This window comes from Ciconia boyciana, chromosome 4 (genome assembly GCF_034638445.1).
Source record: "Ciconia boyciana chromosome 4, ASM3463844v1, whole genome shotgun sequence".
NCBI classification, from domain to species: Eukaryota; Metazoa; Chordata; class Aves; order Ciconiiformes; family Ciconiidae; genus Ciconia; species Ciconia boyciana.
The window spans coordinates 68,187,593-68,207,801 of record NC_132937.1 but is presented as its reverse complement, the minus strand read 5'-3'; the positions used below and the strand labels follow the sequence as shown (position 1 = coordinate 68,207,801).

At 41.2% G+C, this 20,209-nt stretch overlaps 1 protein-coding gene across 1 annotated transcript in view; it reads right to left on the bottom strand.

Annotated features, from left to right (window-relative positions):
* Nucleotides 1-19,796, bottom strand: part of FBN2 (fibrillin 2) — a 180,750-nt gene extending 160,954 nt beyond the window's left edge. Inside the window, exons 1-5 of the mRNA XM_072859710.1 lie at nt 19,137-19,796; nt 18,141-18,223; nt 14,239-14,337; nt 13,562-13,657; nt 11,058-11,153 (exon numbers count right to left, since the gene is read on the bottom strand). Of these exons, the coding sequence (XP_072715811.1) occupies nt 11,058-11,153; nt 13,562-13,657; nt 14,239-14,337; nt 18,141-18,223; nt 19,137-19,360 (598 nt within the window). The 5' untranslated portion in view covers nt 19,361-19,796. The remainder of the gene's footprint in view (nt 1-11,057; nt 11,154-13,561; nt 13,658-14,238; nt 14,338-18,140; nt 18,224-19,136) is intronic.
* Between the last annotated feature and the right edge of the window lie 413 nt (nt 19,797-20,209).

The following is a 20,209-nucleotide window of genomic DNA, read 5'->3' as shown; positions in this document are numbered from 1 at the left end:
TTAATGCTTTAGATAGTTATTTGTCAGCTTCAGAAAGGTGACGGAAGGAAAGTCTGAAAGCCTTGTTATTGGAGACAATGATGGATGGCAAAACTAGGTAATGTAGTGCCAGAGCCCTGCAATGCTAGTAGCTATTGATATCTAAGAGCCTGAAAGTAGCTTTCTGAATTTGCCCATCATAACTACTGTAATCCATCAAAGACTGATGTATGCAAATATCTACAGGTCTGAACGTGTAGAAGGAAAAGGAGTTCTCTGAGCAGGGACTGCACTTAACTGTATGTATTATAAACATCTGATGATGCCTCTAGTCTCAAACAAACAATGAAAATAACAAGCAGGTTCTTCTAACACAGATAATCTGACCTATTTTCCTGAATCAGGTACTTTCTTGTCAGATAAAATTTTACCTCTTATTGCTGCAGGTATTCGCAATTGTTACCCCTTACTATCTCCAAGAGAAATTAGAGGTGTGCTTTTTTATTTTAAACCGAAGCTTTTTTTTAAATACCACCAGCACTGTGGCATTTTGCTTATAATCAACTTTCCACTATGTGTGGAAAAAGCTGACAGAAACGGTTTTTAACAGAAAATTTAGAAAATAAAGTAAGTAGGAAAGCAGGGTGAAAATTGAAAATTTTAGGAAGATTCATGTTTTGTAGAGCTTTAAACTACCACTAACTTCTTTTTAGTTAAATTGATTAAACTTAATTGATTTTAGTTAAATTAGACTGCAAGTTGATGATGTAACTCTTTTATTTACCCCAGTGGTGATGAACACCCCTGTGAACTGGACCACGTAGTTAGTGTATGCTACAGTGAACTAATGTTTTTTTTCTTCACTCAACAGGCCTTGAATGACTCCTGTACGACCTTGCAGAACATACCTCAAGACCATACACTCCACTTCCCAATGCCTAAAAATGAATTAAACTGGGGTTTAGCAGGTAAATATTCCACTTACTGTGCACTGAAAAAAAAGACACCAGGACACATGGCCCTGTGGCAAGAAGAAAAGACTGCTGATTGATATTTGAGAGCAGCATTTAGTAATTATTTTTTATTTCATCTTATTGCCTTCCTTTCTTTCTGTCTTCTCCTCAAATGCCCTGCATTTTCATTTATACTCACTCCTAGAGCATGCAAAATTCAACAGTCTTACACCATGTTAATAAAACAGGCAGTATGACCCCCCCCTAGTTAAAACCTCAGACTGAAACTCAGGATATTTGGTTGATTGCTAATTCTGCTGAAGCTTCCCTGCTCAGCCTTCAACAAGTAACAACCTCACATGCCTCAGCCTGTCTTGGGGGCAGGGAAGAGAGTAATAATACTTCCTTTGTCCAGTTAGCTCTTCAGAGAGGGGACCTGCTTATGCATACACACACACATCCTATCCCACATAAAGAACCTCTATTTCAGTTTAGGCTAATAGTAGCCACTATAATGCAAAAACCAGCAAAATTAAAAAGTTACATTCCCACAACTCATACAAAAAGAGAAGAGCTCATTGATCTAAAGAGCATTTTTGCTGTTAAGCACCTGAACAAAGTTTACAACCATTGGGGGACAGCTAAAATAAACCAAGCAACTTGAGAAAAAGTACAGTTCCTTTATAACCGCTCGTGCAGCAGTACACTACAGCTGGTAGACAGGAAACCTCTTGAACATAACCTGCCATAGCCTGCATGGCAAGAAGTTCTGCAGTTTATGAGATTACAGGGGTAAGACCAAACACACAAGATCTGAATACATGCACAAAAGGTTTTCACTCCTTATTCTCATGGTACTGCTGCCATCAACAGATATACAAAAGTTGTGTAAAGTTAAAAGATCTTTTGAATACCTGTCAGAGGAAAGAGTAGTTTCTTAAAGGATTTCATTCCCTCCTTGCTTCATTTACACCTAATCACTGTCACTTAAGAAGACACAAGCATCTTCAGCAGCCCTATGCACTAAATATGAATTGTATGTTTTCCTTATAATAAAAATATATTTGAGAAGTATTGAGTCCTATATAAAATTGTGTCAGTTTGCTATATAAGCTTAATTTTATTCATATGTATTATCCCAAAATATCTATATAACTTTTAAGTGCCTATCAGTTTCTTCAGTACAGATCCACTTCAGTTCTGTTTTCTTTGTTCTCTCCTCTTTTGCCTCAGTTACTATATACTATTAACACTTTCACTGAGAATGCTTTTCGCTTACTTCTACCCCTTTCTCTCTGCTGTTGATTAGCTTCTTCATCCTCTTCCCAGCTTGAAGAAAACCTTTTTTCTTTTTTCCTCTTTTTTCCCCTTTTTCTTCTATTGTCCTTAGACATGGGATCATCACTGGTTATTTTCCTATCACAGAGGGTCAGATGAGGGTAACTGATCTCAAATATAATGTCAGATGTATGCTCTCCTACCCCACAGAATGAACCTCTATTTCAGTTACATCCTCTGCCTCAAACCTTTTTCACTATCCTCTGCAACACCCTGTTCTCCAACACCAGGGATGCTTCACTTCCTCTGTTGCTGTCCCTCCTAAGACTCTTCAATGGGCCAAGTTCTCGTAGGCAATGCAGAACTGGCATAAAAATTGCTGCCTTGCATAGAGGAGCGTTTCTACTGACTACCTGGCTGCATCTATGCAGAGCCTTCCCTATTAACCCAGTAAGAACCTATAGGGAGGCAGCTGCCCCAGTCACTGATTTACTGCATCTGTCATGAGGTACGGGCTCTCAACTCCTTTGATAGACAGAAATTCCAAAATTCAGACAGTCAGAGAAAGCATCCAGACACTTGTACTGGGAATACCAGGTGCAACAAACACATTGAGCTAAGACACATTAGCAGCCGTTTTCCTGAGAACAACCCAAAAGCTCCCCCCGTTCAGAAGTTCTCACGCTATATTCAACTATTATATTTCTTCATTCTTCCTCTTCTCTCACCCACCCAAGCTTGATAGCTTTATCTGAAATCCTCTCTCTTCTTCAAAAGGATATTCCTCCCAAGCTATGCATTCCTACTTAGTCCAAACTCTTTTGCTTCCCATTATAAGCCATTTACGTACAGAGTAAGCAAGCACTGTTCTTTCTCCTTCTACGTAGGACGAAGGCAAACTTAGATCAGTGACAGGGTTCTCCTTTCCCACTGCTTCTTCCTCCCTTTAACCCATCATAAAGAAGGAAGAAAACAACATTGCTTTTCCACAGCTTCATACCTCTATAGATCATCAATTAAAAAAATGCACAGGTCATGTTCATTAATACAAATATCATTTGCTCAGACAGTCTTGAGAAACCAAAGGAACTGGTCATGCTAGAAAAAACTCCTCTTATGTGTACAACTGAGAATGAGCCTTCTTAATCTGTTTCTTTTTTTTCAATTGTTTTTCACTGGGAAAAATTCAACAGCAAAATTTCAACACCTATTTTTTCTTAAAAAAAAACAAAACAAAAACACAACAAAACAGACAAAATTGACTGCTCGAATCATGTGTGTTTATAAATCAAAGACAAGAAGCTGACCAAAAGAACAGACTTTGATAAGAAATATAAAAGTTCATTGTACACATCAGAAAGAGTAAACCACGAGCTCCCAAACAGGTTCTGCTTTCTTGTTAACCCAGCAGCAAGTCTCAAGTTAAATACTGTAATCATGCCAGTCATTAGTTGCTGCTCAGCCTCCTGTCTCCAGCCCGGAAATTAGTCTGCTTGGAGCCCAGATAGCTGAACAAGCAGTCACGTTTTATCATGTAACTGAGGCTGGGAGGCCAATCTGAAGGAAAGCTACACATGTTCTATATTAGGAAGAAAATACCTAATTTAAAAGAACTTAATTTACAGAACAATAAAAAGTATGCATTTAAAACACAGCAATGTAAAAAAATAACAAAATAAAATCTCTTATAACTCTGATGTGATTTGCAAGGGAAGTTCACATAACCTTAAACTATAAAATTTTAGTTAAAGAGTTATGAACTGTTGCTAAATTCAGTTTAAAATTAAACCACAGAGGGATTTCTTACTGTAAAGTATTACAGGCAACTATTGCAACCAACAGATGAAGAAATCATTGCCTTTGCCATTTTGTTGGAAAGCATAAACTTATTAGGTTAAAAGCGCAAATTACAAATTACTTCTGAACAGAATAGGCATTTAAGGTATCTTTTACAGTTTTTTCATGAACTCCAGCTCATGTAAAGCATAAAAAAAATAACATTTACAGTTACTATATTAGAGACTTTTTATAGTCATTACCAAGGTATATTACAGGAGTCATCTTTCTTTAACTGAATAGTAGTACAATAAATTAGTAACTTCTTTTTTTGAATATGAGAAAGTCTAGGCAACACCAAGATAAGAGACTAGGTGAAATTTCACTTAGCCCTGTCCACTGTCATAAAAGCATATTATATTATATATGTAAATTATATATGCAATTATATATATTACATATATGTTATATTTCTGTGACAGTGCCAGAAGTAAATTTGGCTTACTACCTCCAATTTCAAGTAAGGAAATGTAAACTTTTAATTATAACAACTCAGTTTTCAAATAACCATGTAATGTAGCTTAAATTTCGTACAGCAATAGCATTCTACACATAGAATTGAAAGGCTAAGACTTTCAAGGACAGCTAAGAAATATGGATGCCAAAACATGGGTGTTTAATTCCTTTACGTGGCTTGAATTCTGCAGCTTAAAGTTTCACAATGAATTGTAAGAAAGCAAACTTCAATGCTTTAATCACCACAAAAGTTAAGTTATAATACTCATATGTACTAGAATCTTTTAAGCAAGTCAACCTATTTAAAGTATAAGCATCGTTAGTAAAAACTCTGAGCCATCATCACAGCTGGAGTCTGTCATATGTATTAACATGATTCCACAGTCCTGAATCTAGTCAAAGAATAGAAGCAAATCTTAACCAGGAACAATTGCTTCTATCTGGGACAAAAAGCAAGCTTACCAAGTTGCCTGGCAATAAAATAAAAAAATCTGAATGCAATAAATAAAAAAAAAACGAAATCAATTTGCGATATTACAATTCTATCATGTTATAGTTCAGCTATAACTTTCATCCATCTTGAATACATGTCTTAGACTGTTGAATCTGGACAAATGTAAGCTCCATCTGAACTAAGGCTCAAACTATAAAGCAACCTAACATTGTCCAATCCCTTGAAAATCCATCCGAAACTGACAGACCTGGTAGTCTCTTATTTTAGCTAGAAGGCAGATATATATTCTACAAAGATGTATTTCTGAAAACGGATGTAAATATTTATTGTCTTTTACGGCACTAGCCAGATTAAGTTCTAGTTGGGCATCGGCTCTTCTAATTTTCTCCCTGCACAACCTCACGACATCTTTGTAGTCCTCCTGAGTTGCCTGCCCCTTCTTACAAAGGTCACAAACTCTCCTTTTTTTCCTGAGTTCTAGACAAAGCTCTCTGTTCAGCTGGGCCGGTCTTCTACCCCTCCAGCTCGTCTTTTGGCACATGGGGACGGCCTCCTCCTGCACTTTTAAGGCTTCCTTCTTGAAGAATGTCCAGCCTTCCTGGACTCCTTTGCCCTTCAAGACAGCCTCCCAAAGGATTCTGTCAACCAGTCCTCTAAACAGGCCAAAGTCTGCCCTCCGGAAGTCCAAGGTGGCAGTTCTGCTGACCCCCCTCCTTATTTCTCCAAGAATCAAAAACTATGCCCAAGACAGCCTCCAACCATCACATCACCCACCAGTCCTCCTCTGTTCACAAACAACAGCTCCAGCAGGACACCTTCCCTAGCTGGCTCACTCACCAGCTGTGTCAGGAAGTTATCTTTCACACACTTCAGGAACCTCCTACTGTTTCCTCTCTACTGTACTGTATTTCCAGCAGACATCTGGTAAGTTGAAGTCCCCCACGAGAACAAAGGGCTAGCGATTGTGAGACTTCTCCCAGCTGCTTATAGAATATTTCATCTGCCTCTTCATCCTGGTTGGGTGCTCTATAAGAGACTGCCACCATATCTGCCTCGTTGGCCTTCCCCCGATTCCTACCCATAAACACTCAACCCTATTGTCACCATCATTAAGCTCTAGACAAAACACTCCCTAACATACAGGGCTACTCCACCACCTCTCCTTCCTTGCCTATCCCTTCTGAAGAGTTTATAGCCATCTATTGCAGCACTCCAGTTGTGCAAGTCATCCCACCATGATGGACTATTAATTATTATTATTAATTATATTATTATTATTGCAATAAAAGACAATAAAAATGTTCCTATAAATACACTAGCAACAAAAGGAGGGCTAAGGAGAATCTCCATCCTTTATTGGATGCGGGGGGAAATATAGTGACAAAGGATGAGGAAAAGGCTGAGGTACTTGATGCCTTCTTTGCCTCAGTCTTTAACAGTAAGACCAGTTGTTCTCTGGGTACCCAGCCCCCTGAGCTGGAAGGCAGGGACAGGGAGCAGAATGAAGCCCGCGTAATCCAAGGGGAAATGGTTAGCGACCTGCTACACCACTCAGACACACACAAGTCTATGGGGCTGGATGGGATCCACCCAAGGGTACTGAGGGAGCTGGCAGAAGTGCTCACCAAGACACTTTCCATCCTTTTTCAGCAGTCCTGGCTAACCGGCAAGGTCCCAGTTGATTAAAGTTAGCAAATGTGATGCCCATCTAACAAGAAGGGCCAGAAGGAGGATCTGGAGAACCACAGGCCTGTCAGTCTGACCCCGATGCCAGGGAAGGTTATGCAGCAGATCATCTTGAGTGCATGATGTGGCATGTACAGGACAATCAGGTGATCAGGCCTAGTCAACATGGGTTCATGAAAGGCAGGTCCTGATCTCCTTCTATGACAAGGTAACCTGCTTAGTGGATGAGGGAAAGGCTGTGGATGTTGTCTACCTAGACTTTAGTAAAGCCTTTGACACCGTTTCCCACAGTATTCTCCTGGAGAAACCGGCTGCTCATGGCTTGAACAGGTGTACACTTCACTGCATAAAAAACTGGCTGGATGGCCAGGCCCAAAGAGTTGTGGAGAATGGAGTTAAATCCAGTGGGTGGCCGGCCACAAGTGGTGTTCCCCAGGGGTCAGTATTGGGGCCAGTTCTGTTTACCATCTTTATCAATGGATGAAGGGATGGAGTGCACCCTCAGTCAGTTTGCAGACGACACCAAGTTGTGCGGGAGTGTTGATCTGCTTGAGGGTAGGAAGGCTCTACAGAGGGACCTGGACAGGCTGGATCGATGGGTCAAGACCAATTGTATGAGGTTCAACAAGGCTCAGGGCTGGGTCCTGCACTTGGGCCACAACAACCCCATGCAACGGTACAGGCTTGGGGAAGAGTGGCTGGAAAGCTGCCCAGCAGAGAAGGACCTGGGGGTGTTGGTCGACAGCCAGCTGAGTATGAGCCGGCAGTGTGCCCAGGTGGCCAAGAAAGCCAATGGCATCCTGGCTTGTATCAAAAATAGCGTGGCCAGCAGGACTAGGGAAGTGATCATGCCCCTGTACTCGGCACTGGTGAGGCCGCACCTCGAAGACTGTGTTCAGTTTTGGGCCCCCCACTACAAGAGAGACATTGAGGTGCTGGAGCATGTCCAGAGAAGGGCAACAAAGCTGGTGAAGGGTCTAGAGCACAAGTCTCACGAGGAGCGGCTGAGGGAACTGGGATTGTTTAGCCTGGAGAAAAGGAGGCTGAGGGGAGACCTTATCATTCTCTACAACTACTTGAAAGGAGGTTGTAGAGAGGTGGGGGTCGGTCTCTTCTCCCAGGTAACAAGTGATAGGACAAGAGAAAATGGCTTCAAGTTCCACGAGGGGAGGTTTAGACTGGATATTCGCAAAAATTTCCCCACCAAAAGGGTTATCAAGCATTGGAACAGGCTGCCCAGGGAAGTGGTTGAGTCACCATCCCTGGAGGTATTTAAAAGACGTTTGGATGAGGTGCTTCGGGACATGGTTTAGTGGTGGACTTGGCAGTGCTAGGTTAACAGTTGGACCTGATTATTTTAAAGGTCTTTTCTCCATTCCACGAATCTATTAATAGATTTTTTAACAGAATAATGCTTCCTATTTCCCCACTAACTAAAATATAATAGATCTGATAGATCCTTGCGCTTGGTTCATAAGAAGCAACTACAGAGAATGGGCTGGATGTAACATGTAACAGCAAAAACCTAAACCAACAGCAATGAATAGAAGTCTGTAAATCTGGTTTTAAGAATGAAAGCAACAAGCAGTTAGGGACAAAGAAACAAATTCATCCTTTACATTTCTCTGTTGCTTGTGACATCTAGTGGGTATACAAAACAGCCTGGAACAGCAAATAGAAACTCCTGCTTTTTCAGTGTTTGGTTTAGTTATTTCCTTCATCTACATGGAAATTATTTCCATTTCACAGTCAACAAATGTAAAAAAATGGTGCAAGGTATTTTCACAATTTATATACAGCTTTGAGCTCTTCAGAGCTGAATTTGAAACAGAGAATTCCACAGGATTCCCTTCAGAAGCCATTTCTAAACACATGAATGACAAGAAGGCATTTGGGAGCAGCCAGCATGGATTTACCAAGGGCAAATGCCATCACTGCTTTCAATCCTGAGGTCACTGGTGCCTGAGGACAAGGAGAGGGCAGTGGATGTTGCTTGACTTGAGCAAGGATTTTGAGACAGGCTCCCATAGAGAGATTGTGATTGGTGAGTTACAGGCTGAATAAGTGAAGAATAGATAAGGTGAGTGGAAAATTGGCTGGACTGCTGGCTCAGAGAGTTGTGATTGGCAAAGTCCAGCTAGAGGCCAGGAAACTAGTGCAGTCTCTCAGGGCCAAGTACTGGGACAAATAACAGTTTAATGTCTTCATTAACAACTTGGGTGATGGTACAAGAGTGCACTCTTAGCAAGATTGCATATGACACCAAGTTTGGGGCACCAGTCAATATACTGGAGGGCTCAGCTGCTACTCAAGAGTGACCTGGACAGCTTAGAAAAAATGGGCAGACAGTTATCTCATGAAGTTCAGCAAAAGCAAAGGAAGTCTCACACCTGGCATGGAATAACCTAACGGAGCAACACAAGCTGGAGGCTAACTGCCTGCAAAGGAGCTCTGAGAAAAGGATTATGGGGGTCCTAGTAGACAACAACCTTAGCATGAAGCAGCAGCGTACCCTTGCAGCAGAGGAGGCCAGATGCATGGACTGTATCAGGATGCGTGTAGCATCCAATCCAGGGAAGTGGTCCTTCACCTCCATTGGGCACTTGTAAGACCGCATCAGAGTACTCTGCCCAGTTTTGGACTCCCAATACAAGAAAGAAATGGACATACTGACCAAAGTCCAGGGGAGGGCCACCAAATTGGTCAGGGAGCTAGAGAACCTGCCCTGTGTGGAGAGGCTGAGGGACCTGAGTTCATCCAGCCTTAAGAAGAGAAGGTTTCAAGGGGACGTTATTGCTTCCTGTAACTATCTGTTCAGAGGATCCAGAGAAACTGAAGCCAGACACTTCTTGGAGGCTCACAGCAATTGGACAAGACGCAATAAATACACGCTGAAACATGCAAAATTGCAATTAGATATTAGGGAATTTTTTTTTTTCTTTACCATGAGGGTGGTCAAATACTGGAACAGGTTCTTCAAAGATGTTGTGGAATCTCCATCCTTGAAGGTGTTCTGACTAGACACCTGACTGGACATGGACCTGAACAAGCTGATCTGATTAGACCTGCTTTGAGCAGGTATTAAACTGGATGGCCTGTGGAGGTCCTTTCTGATTTAAATGACCTTATCAGTCTAAGAAGTCTACTCCTGCCCTGAGTGGGTGTCTCATCCACTGCTAATGTGAATTAAGAATGTGACTTTCTATTTTCTATTAATGCAAATGGTCCCATCCCCCTTTTTAGTATTGACAACTTTTTGAATATTTTAAAAGAGTAACATAACAATGCATACTATTATGCAGCATTTCACGCTACGGTTGCTCAGTTCTTCAGTACCCTTTTTGATGAGAACACGTATTCACAAACACACCAACTTGGAGAAAGACAAAGAATAATATTTCTGCTAAGGTTTTCAGCATCATCTTTGATTACTCTTGAAAACTTCATGTTAAAGGATGTACAACATTATTGTTTTAATAAGCAATCGTCACTATATCCACTCATTAAAAATCCATTCCAAATAGACAGTAATTTAGGTTGCACTCGTCAGTTTGACGCACACAGAATGTGTTCTATGGTTATATCTAATGTTGAGCAGTTCTACATTACTATATTTCCACAGTCTTGGCTTCCAAATACAAACAATGCTCTGATATATTAAAAAGCAAGAAGTATAGATTTCTGAGAGTGGAAGCGGGTTTATTCTAAATCACTATATATGGACTTAGTGCCTTAATTGTTTGTATGCTAATCACATAGTTTAATGCTAAAACTGACATTAAAACTGACTTTGTCAGTATCTCTAAGCCCATAAAAGAAGACTGAGGGATTTCTCCATAAAATTTTAAAATAAAACCCTAGTTTAGTCCCCAATTCATGAAAGCACTATAAGTTAAGCCACATGTAAGATGTTTTCTTGAATAAGAATGGTTTTAGGAACTATTCTCAGTATTAGGGTAATTGGTTATTTTTTCCACTCCATCTCTGACGTTCTCCTATAGGATAGAACTAATCAGAGCAAATAACTTCCCAAGTTCCTGTTATGAAAGAGGTGTTATACAGAAAAACAATCCTTCAGTTAGTTACACTTACACAATTCTAACACCATCAGCAATTTTGCTGTAATGTTATTTCACGTAGCTGAGAGCAAAAGATAGCTCATCTTTTAACTATTATGCAAACAAAATAAGCAGCCTAAATTAGCTCAAATTCCTACCAATGGTGAGAGCTTTGTACTTGCCAACCTGAAATGTGGCTACCAGACTAAAAAGGAAGACACTTTCTAAAATTACAAATAATAAATAGTTTACTGGAAGCTTACTAGCTCAGCCAGAAAATACACAGCATAGAATATGTGCATACTGTATCGTTGCATATAACTGCTCATAATTTCCTTCTTTATTTCTTTCTTTTACCTCTTTCACACTGAGGACCAGTAAATCCGTAGACACATGCACAGCGATTAGGTCCAATACACCGTCCTCCATTCTGGCAGCCATTTTCACAGACAGCTTTAATTTAAAAAAAAAAAAGTTTTAAATGAAATTTCAAAGATTACCATATGTGGTATTCAAAAATAATTTTTTTCCTCTCAACTGCTCTGTCTCTCTAGACCTGAAGATCAAACTGATCTCCTTCCTACCCGTTATCACCAACAATAATGATTCTTTAAGGCAAATTCCATTAGCCCAAATTCCACTAGCACCTGTTTAATGCTAATTGCAAGCAGCTGTTTAATTAATCATATTCAGCACAGATTCTTAGCAGATGTTTCACTTAAGTATATTTTTAAACAGTTGTGCAGCTCTAGTCACTAATCATAAGAACTTATATCCATCACTGAAGTTAGCAGATAAAAACTCAATTATTTTGATTTTTTTTGAGTATATTAAGTTGTGGTATTCAGTCACAACAGCACCAAACCTTTCAAGACGGGAAGCTTGGGGAGTCTGAGAGACAGATAATTCTGCTCTCAGAGTTGATACTGCTGGCAGAAGTGATGTTTAGAGCAAGGGAAAATAATTACCACTTTAACTCATCTTTAAATACCTTCAAAAACTGTGTTTCCTAAAAGATCCCAACAAGAAATGAAACAATTTGGGAGGGGTACAAATCCACACTATATATACATGGAGAAGGTACTTTACAGCTGTGGGACTTCGGAGCACCTACTCATGCTATTTATCAATGGTGTGAATCAAGAACAAAGCCTCCTGCCAAAGTACTGAAATCTCAATTTGAAAGGAAGACAGTTTTTCAGCAAGGTTGAAAAATACCATTAAAAGCGTGCTTTAACTAACTAATTCTGTCTATTTTCAGGCTCATTGCTTCCAGGACATACAGCCTTGTTCAGAATTAGCACATGTTCCAAATCAAAGTATTTCACCTTAAAGGACAGCCCCACCATTTTTAAGTGGGTCTGAACAGCAAAGAGATTTTGGTCTAGAAGGCTCTAGGCTGCCTTCCTACACAGGTCTCCCCAGTTTGTAGGTGGCATTTGTAACATATTTGAGTACCCAGTGCAAAAGAACCTCAGCAAACTAGAGAAGGTAAATTTTTCAAACTGGAAAAAACGTACACATGCCTCCTATATCACACTGGGGAACATAAAATATACTGTTACGTGGAAACGTGATAAAGCCTTACTTCTTATCAAGAACTATAAAACTGAATTACTTTTTACTGAGAATGCATATCTTATGCATAAAATGAAGATGCTTCTCTGCATGTGTTACATTACTGATTTAAGGGACAATGACACTTTAGTGAGACATTTAACTTCAGTAGATTTAAGACACAATTACATTTTAGTAAAAAGAAATAAAAGACATATTTACATTTTTCAGACATTCATTACATACTGTGTCTAGAAGACAAATACTCAGTCTTATTTGAAATTGTAACTATCTTATACACTGAGACCAATCTCCACAGTTTGTTCATATTTTCTGGACTGCTTTAGAGTCACTGCTTGAAAATCCAATCCTCTTTTAATTTATTCACTGGAAATATGTCCTGTCTGAGAGCATTCAGGTGTTGGCCCAATACTTTAAAATTAGCAGGAAGAGGCCAGAAACTCTGAAAAGTAAATCTGATCATGACAAGGGTCACATTTTAGAATTACAAGTATTAACTAAAAGTTTAGATAATTTTATCCAGGTAGAAACAAAGCAATAACAAGACTGCTCTCTAGCATTTGCAAAAATGACTAAGACAAAAGGATATTCTTCCACACTATTCAGTCTAACTGTTCTTTGCATAGCTGCCTTTTCTTTGTCTCTAGTTCCTTCAGACTAGCTTCAGCAACTAATTTCTCGGCTAATTAGTAGCCAGCTGGCCTCAGAATACACTTTGAGTCCTTCTTCATCCCTGCAGCCTTTAGTGATTTTTATTGTTTGCTAAATTTGTATAGCTTGTAAACACTGTACTGTGATAGGTAGAGCTGTGCAAATAATTTACTTCCTAGCTTGTCTGCCAAACCAAAAAGGTATCCCAAAGCTTGAACCGTATTTAATCTTTTTTCTTATTCAAGTAGAAAACAGAAAAAAACATGCTTTAACCTAGCAGGTATGCTGTTCTTCTGAGATGCAGAAACTTCGTCAAAGAGAATGAAAAATTAGTGGTCATCTGGTAAGAAAAGGAGAGTGGCATGTATACTGCCATTGCTCCCAAAGGATTTTCCAAAACTATTTGGTAAATTGGATGCCTAATTTGAATTTTAGAGAATACAAATACACTTCATGCATGAACTGACTTTCAGCTAAACACTATACCCCAAAACAGCATTAAATTTCTCACAGATATTTCATTATATTTCAGCATATTGGCTTTTTCATCTTTCTACTCTACCTAAAGTAAGAAGGCTAACTTGCAGGACTTACATGGATTTAATTTTAGATGCAACAGAGCAGTTACTTACGCTGCCCACAGTAAGTTCCGACGTAGCCCTTCTGGCACTGGCACCGGTTGTCTGTACACGTGCCGCCGTTCATGCACCTAATGCTGCACTGTTGTACTGCAGCGGAGCCCAGGCAGAGAGATACCAGTGTTAGGCAAAAATACCACATTAGGAAGCAAATGTGGGTAAGAACAGACACATGTGAAAGTACACATGAGCTTCATACAATATATGCTGTGTATTTAATTGTACAGTCAGGTATCCTTGTAACCAAAGCCGTCCAAGCTGTAGCTATTAGTCAGCCATTATGTTAAAAGCAACCGTGAAGAGGTTTTTTTAGTTTTCCATGACTATATTTAGCAACTTAGAACTTTTAATTATCTTGGAGGCTGTACAATCTTCATTTCTTAGGAAAATGGACCCAATGAAAATGTTAATACCACACACATATATATTTAAACTTGCTTATCTCTTTAAACACATTTTTTTTCAATTTGTCACACAGAGTAAACATGCACACATGGTATACCAAACTTTATAAAAAACTAGAGATACACCAAAGTGTAAGTTACACATGTGTATGCAGTAATAACAAGTTTCTTTTAAAGAATTTACACAGTAGTTATTTTTGAGTTGATACTCAAAGAGAATTACTTAAAATGACATCTCTAATGAAAATAAATATAGTAAGTCCTTACTAGATTTCGATCCACAAGTAGGTGATATTTGTCCACTTGCACAAGTACACATGTTAGGACGGGAACAAAATCCATCACCACAGCTATTTCTACAAATCGCTGAGGAAGAATACAATTAAAAAGACAGTGATTAACAGTAGCCTTAGTCTTGAACTACAGCAAAAAAAGCTGAAAATATGTTAACAACTTATTTAAAAAAAAAACAAACCAACACTTGAATGCTCAGTTCATTCGGACAGTTAATATACATGCAAAAGTAACTGTAAGTTAAATAAAGCAAACTGAATTTTGGTTTAATCAGTATCTCTGACAAATTTAAAGACAAACAGAATCCAGTATGGCATATTCAAACATTGGTCTGGCCACTGAAACCAGATAATCAACTCTTTGCCTAATTAGAAATACCAGCCTATTACACAAGTAATGTAAAATTATTAAAATTACATATTTTAGACCACAAGACCTGTAGAAAACTTTACGAAGAATCCAACATTTGAATGAATATAAACAATATAGATTATAAATGCCAATTTATGGTATGGCTCCTCTCTTATAATCACTATTTTAGAAGCGTTTTAGGGTCTCTCTTTTCTAAGATTATCCATCCTTTACACAAAGCTGTTTTGTGGGAAGTCGATGTTCAAATGCTGGACTTTGCAGATTTTGTGTAGTTTCCCTAAATATAGTTTTCTGTACTTAAATATTCCCACATTGTCATTTAGAAACTAACTCTATAAAAATCTCAGGGAAGCCTGTCCACACCGTATTATGTGTGCAAAATGTGCATACTGTTGTGCTACCCCCTGATGCATCAGTCGTGCCTTCCCTTCTCACTCACTGACAAGGGAGCTCCATTGCACAAAGGAACGACAGAACCAGAAAAGAGTTAAAGGCTAAATCCAGATTCTAAAGGAGATCCAAATGAACACATCTAAATAACCCTGCTGGATTAGCAAATGCACCAGAAGAGAGCCTGAAACATTAAGAGCCAGTATAGCACAGGAGGACCTCAAAAAATACTTATCGTGCAAGAGACACCTTGTAAAGCAAAAAAACAAGCACGAATCACAGTTTCTTTGTAAATAACTCTGGGGTTTAGAGAGAATCAAATAATCTGGAAGCACATCTCCACTGAAGGACTACAAAAGGAACAAATACCTCCGGTAGATAATTTGCCAAGAACATACCAACTACCTAAAAAAACTGTCTATATACATTAAAAGGAAAAAAAACCCCACTGTCCATATACATAAAAAAAGAAAGCAGCGATAAGACCTTTCCCAGAATGCTTGTGCTCCACTTTTGATTTATAAATACACGCATAAATGACACGCAGCTCCCTTAAGGAAGCAAATTGTTTTCTTGCTCCATTATAGAATTCAAATATGCCCCCTGTGAAATTTACATCCTCCCTTTTACCCTTTCTCCACTGAATCAGAAGGTCTGTACTGATGCCGAACATGACCAAACTAGACCAGATTTTGTAAACCTGCCTTGACATACTCCAATAAAGGCCACATTTTCTTTACAAGAGAGGAGTAACAAAGCCACACTAGTGGTCCACTGACAATTGGGCATCAAAAAGATGCAAGGTGGATCACCTACATTTATCATTAAATTCCTCTGCAACTATGCCCTAAATGTGAAGGCATGAGAAGCGAAAGAGTTTGTGGGATTTCGCTATTTAGTTGAAATTACCACTTTTGACATATTTAGTTGACATACCACTGACTGATAAGCAATATTTTTTCCATTAGCAGAGGTAAAAGTGAGAAATAGGACTCAGATTCAGAGCACTTGACAAACACAGGGAACAGGGCTGTTTTCCTTACATCACTGTTCAGTCCATCTTTATATAATGTAGCTCAGTCTCCAGATTAAGCGAGGTCTACCTTTAGACCATTCTGTTAGTTTATTATGTTAGGGAATAATTTTTAATCAGCTGAAAGCCCTATAGCTGAAAGCCTATTCTAAATATGCTTTCATCAGTACACTTTATTTTATTTAAAGGAAAAGTAAACCAACCAGACCTTCGTTTTTTAGATAAAAGACCACTTTTAATCACACATATGTCACAGACTGCCAACGACCATCATCACGTTACCAACTGAAAACGCTGTAAGGTCATCGTGGTTTCCTGTTGACCTACCACTAGCTCGTAGATCTCTCTTCATGAAATAATACTTTAAAATCACCAGTTACAATCTGCACTGATTATAATCAACGCATCTCTAATAAGAAGTTTGCTAGCTTTGTCTGTCATCCTGTGCAGGAGGCTTTGTCTAGCTATACAGCTCTAGCTAGAGGGACCATCATCTCAACAAATGTTTAATGTGAGCACAGAAATCTGTGCTCTTAAATCTTCACTAAAAATATAAATCACAGCCAATCTTACAGATGGTCTGGCAAAATCATTCACCCTTCAAACATGTTAGAGAGCTGCAATTAAGCTCCAGTAAGTAAACGGGAGCCCAAAGATGTCCTTTGTGCACATAAATTAATAGTAAGTCAAAGATTATTCTGGATGTGAAGAGAGCTGACACTGAGGTCTCTAAGAGGCACTGAGAGTCACAATTTATGGATAATTTATAAGGATTTCTGAAAGTACCTATATCATTGTGTTTCCCTAATTTCATTTGAGCTAGATACCCAGCTGAATTTGAAAAACCTATCAACAGCATATTAGGGAGCCTAAATCCATTTTTTAAACTCCAGTTTACATTTAAGTAAGACAATACTGTAAGAGATGATAAATGTGAACTGAACATTTTGAGGAGCTCCTCTTATTCCACAGAGGTATTGATACCAGCATCTTCCTCTGAATGACAACTGTTAACCTTTGCTAGGAAATGCTAGGTCAACTGGAGATGAAAATCAGTGATAGATGGCACAGTTATAAGAAATATTAGCAAGGCAAATTTACTCATGTAAAATGAGTAGATGTGAACAGGCTGATAGTCCTGAATCATAAGGCAACAGCCCAAAAGTCACCTTTAAGTTTGGCAGATCTTGCCTTACCACCCATTCCTTCCCTAGTTTAGTCCTGGATGCCTGTAGTTTGTTAGATGGAGTATCATGAAGACCTTCATTGCTTACGTAAAGGGCAATATGTTCTTGAACGTGAATGCCGAAGTTGAGCATACTTATTAGCAAAAGAGATGGTGACAGGCTAGGATGAGTGGGAACAGACTCACATTAAAATTCAAGGACTCTTAAGAAGCCTGTATCTAATATCAGGATTTATCTAACAGACAGAAAATTCAACTTAAGTCTCTATTTCCTTTCTAGGTAGACAACCTTCCCTAACCAGAGTACTGAGCAGATCTCTGCCCGCCCACCGCCCCCCCCGCTTTTTTTTTTGCCGAGCCATGTCAACAGCCACATCTGTCAGCACAGTACCTATTATGACCAGGCAGTAATCCGAGTCTACATGCTTTATAGCTATTAAAACACAACTAAAAATGACAGGCAAGAGAATAAGCACGCCAGATGTAAAAAAGTTTTCCATTTGATTGTAACTCCAAGCCTAGCATAAAAGTTTCACAAAACTTCAGATCCGATTTGCTTTATATCAAGACCTTTGGACTTTTTTTCCCTGTTACTATAATTGACTGATTTATGGAAGGTTTTTTTCTTTCTCCTTCATTGTCATGCTCTTCTTTTTAAAAAACTAAGTGGAGGCACGCTTCTTATGAACACACCAAAGAAAATGCAGCTATTTGCCAATCTTTCAAGAAATGTGGACCTGTAAATCCACCTTTTTTTTTTTTCTTTTTCTTCTTTTTAAAAATTCAGAGAACTGAATTCTCTTTTCTCATACTGAATGGAGCAGTAACTCACAGAAGAATATTTATTGTTATCATTACCCCTAAGGCAGCAGAAACTTGAAGTCAGACACTTACGAACAATGCACTGATTTCCTCCAGGGAGTGTTTTCCATCCAGGGCAACAGTACGAATGGAATCTAGAGCCACACACATTTGGCCTGTCACACAGACAAACGAATAAATGTATCTACAAACATATAAATCAGTGTAAATAGAATCCAAAGTTTTACATACACACAAGGGAAGAAATCAGCCACATGAAACAAAAAAAGCGTATAGCAAACATCTACAAAAAATCTTCCCCAAAGGAACAAACTCTTCCTCTGCTATAAGAAGTTCCAAGCCATTTTATTTGGTATGAGTTCAACTGGTTAGTGTAAAGAGGAGAGGCAGACTAGGCAACAGCAGGCCACATTCATCCCTGGTGGAACTACTGAGGATATGCAAGGGATGAGTTTGGCTCTGTGTTCATATACAGTCTTAGAAGTCTCGCTATAAAAGTTAGCTTCACCCTGCCGTCTGACACAAGACAGAAGGGCTGACTGGTCATAAAGATTAATAAACTAATTCAAGGGAGCAAGAACTCCCCAAAACATTAGGAAAAAAAGGATTTTGCATAGTTTCTCAGTAGAAGTCAAAGTAACATGAATGTCAAAGTATCTTAATATTGTAACATCCTTGAATAAAACACCCAATGTGGTACATCTGTTAGTTGTAACGTAGCCCCACACAATGTCTGCTTCTAATATAATCGCACTAATTAGAAGACCGTATTTCATAGCCGCGGACAAAATATCAAGTTCAATTAATCACGACTCCTTAGCCATATGAAGGGGCCGGAAGGTAAGATGTACCGAAGGCAACAACGAAGACCGCAGGTTCGGGTTTGGAGCGGGGCAAGGCGGGGGGCGGCTGCAGGGAGGGGGCTACTGGCTGGGCAGCGGGCTGCGCGGCGCTGCCCGGAGGAGCGCCCGCCGGGGCCGGGCGGCAGCAGGGAAGGGGCTTCAGCCTGCGGAGGGCGGAGGCCCGAGCGCGGCGCGGCGCGTCCCTACCCGCGGAGCACGTCCCTACCCGCGGAGCACGTCCTGCTGTCCTCGCCTGCGGACCCGGCCGGCGGCGGCGGCGCTGCCGGCCCCGTCCTCCCGGTACGCGGCGGCAGGGTAGATGCCGCCCGCTCCTCCCGCGGGGCGGACCGGCGGCGGCTTTTGTTGCCCGGCTGCGCCCTGCGCCCAGAGCGCCAGGCAGCCCAGCCACAGCAGGCAGGGCTGCACCCAGAGCCACCGCCGTCTCCCCATCCTGCGGCTGCCCCGGTGGGAAACGGCGGAGGCGGCGGCGGCGGCGGGCGGGGAGCCGGGGAGGGGTGCGCCTGTCCCGCACCGCCGTCAGCGGGCACGGCTCCGCTCCTCGCCGGGGGAAGGCTTCAGCCGCGGAAACTCTCTCTTCTCTCCTCCCCAGCCTGCCCTGCCGCCGCAGCCGTCAGCGGGACACGGTGACACCAACAGCGGGGTCCACGTTGCATCCCCCCTCCTCTCTCTCCAAAGAGAGGGGAAAAAAGAGGGGAAAAAAATAAGTTGAGTTGGTTGGGATTTCCTTTCCCCCCTCCGAAAAAGGAAATCCAACAGAACCACACTGAATTTCCCTAGAAAAAAATAGGAACAAGATAATTAACAATAACTGCGTCCAAAGAAACGTGCCGGGACGGACGGACAGGAGAGCAAAGACCCCTGCCAAGCACAGGGGGCGGTTTTACAGCCGGCTGGCGGAGCGGGAGAGGCCAGGCGGCGGAGGCGGGGCCGCTGCCTCCCGGCCGGTGCTGCGGCGGGCCCGGGGGGACGGGGACGGGGAGGGGAGGGCGGGGGCGGGCGGCTTCGCGGGCGCGGGGCGAGGCATGCGGGTGCGGGTGGCGCTGCCGCCGCGGGCACCGCTGGGCCGGGCCGGGCCGAGGGGAGCGGAGCGGAGCGGAGCGGGCGCCGCTGCCGTCGCACACGTGGGGCTGCGGCGGGGGCCGGGAAGACGGGGCGGCGGGCGAGGGGAGGGGAGCGAGGGGGCGGGCGGGCGGCTGCCGGGGGGGCGCGGAGCACGTGGAGGGGGAGCGGTGCGGGTCGAGCTGGCCCGAAAGGGAATTCTGCGCTTTCCTTGCCCCC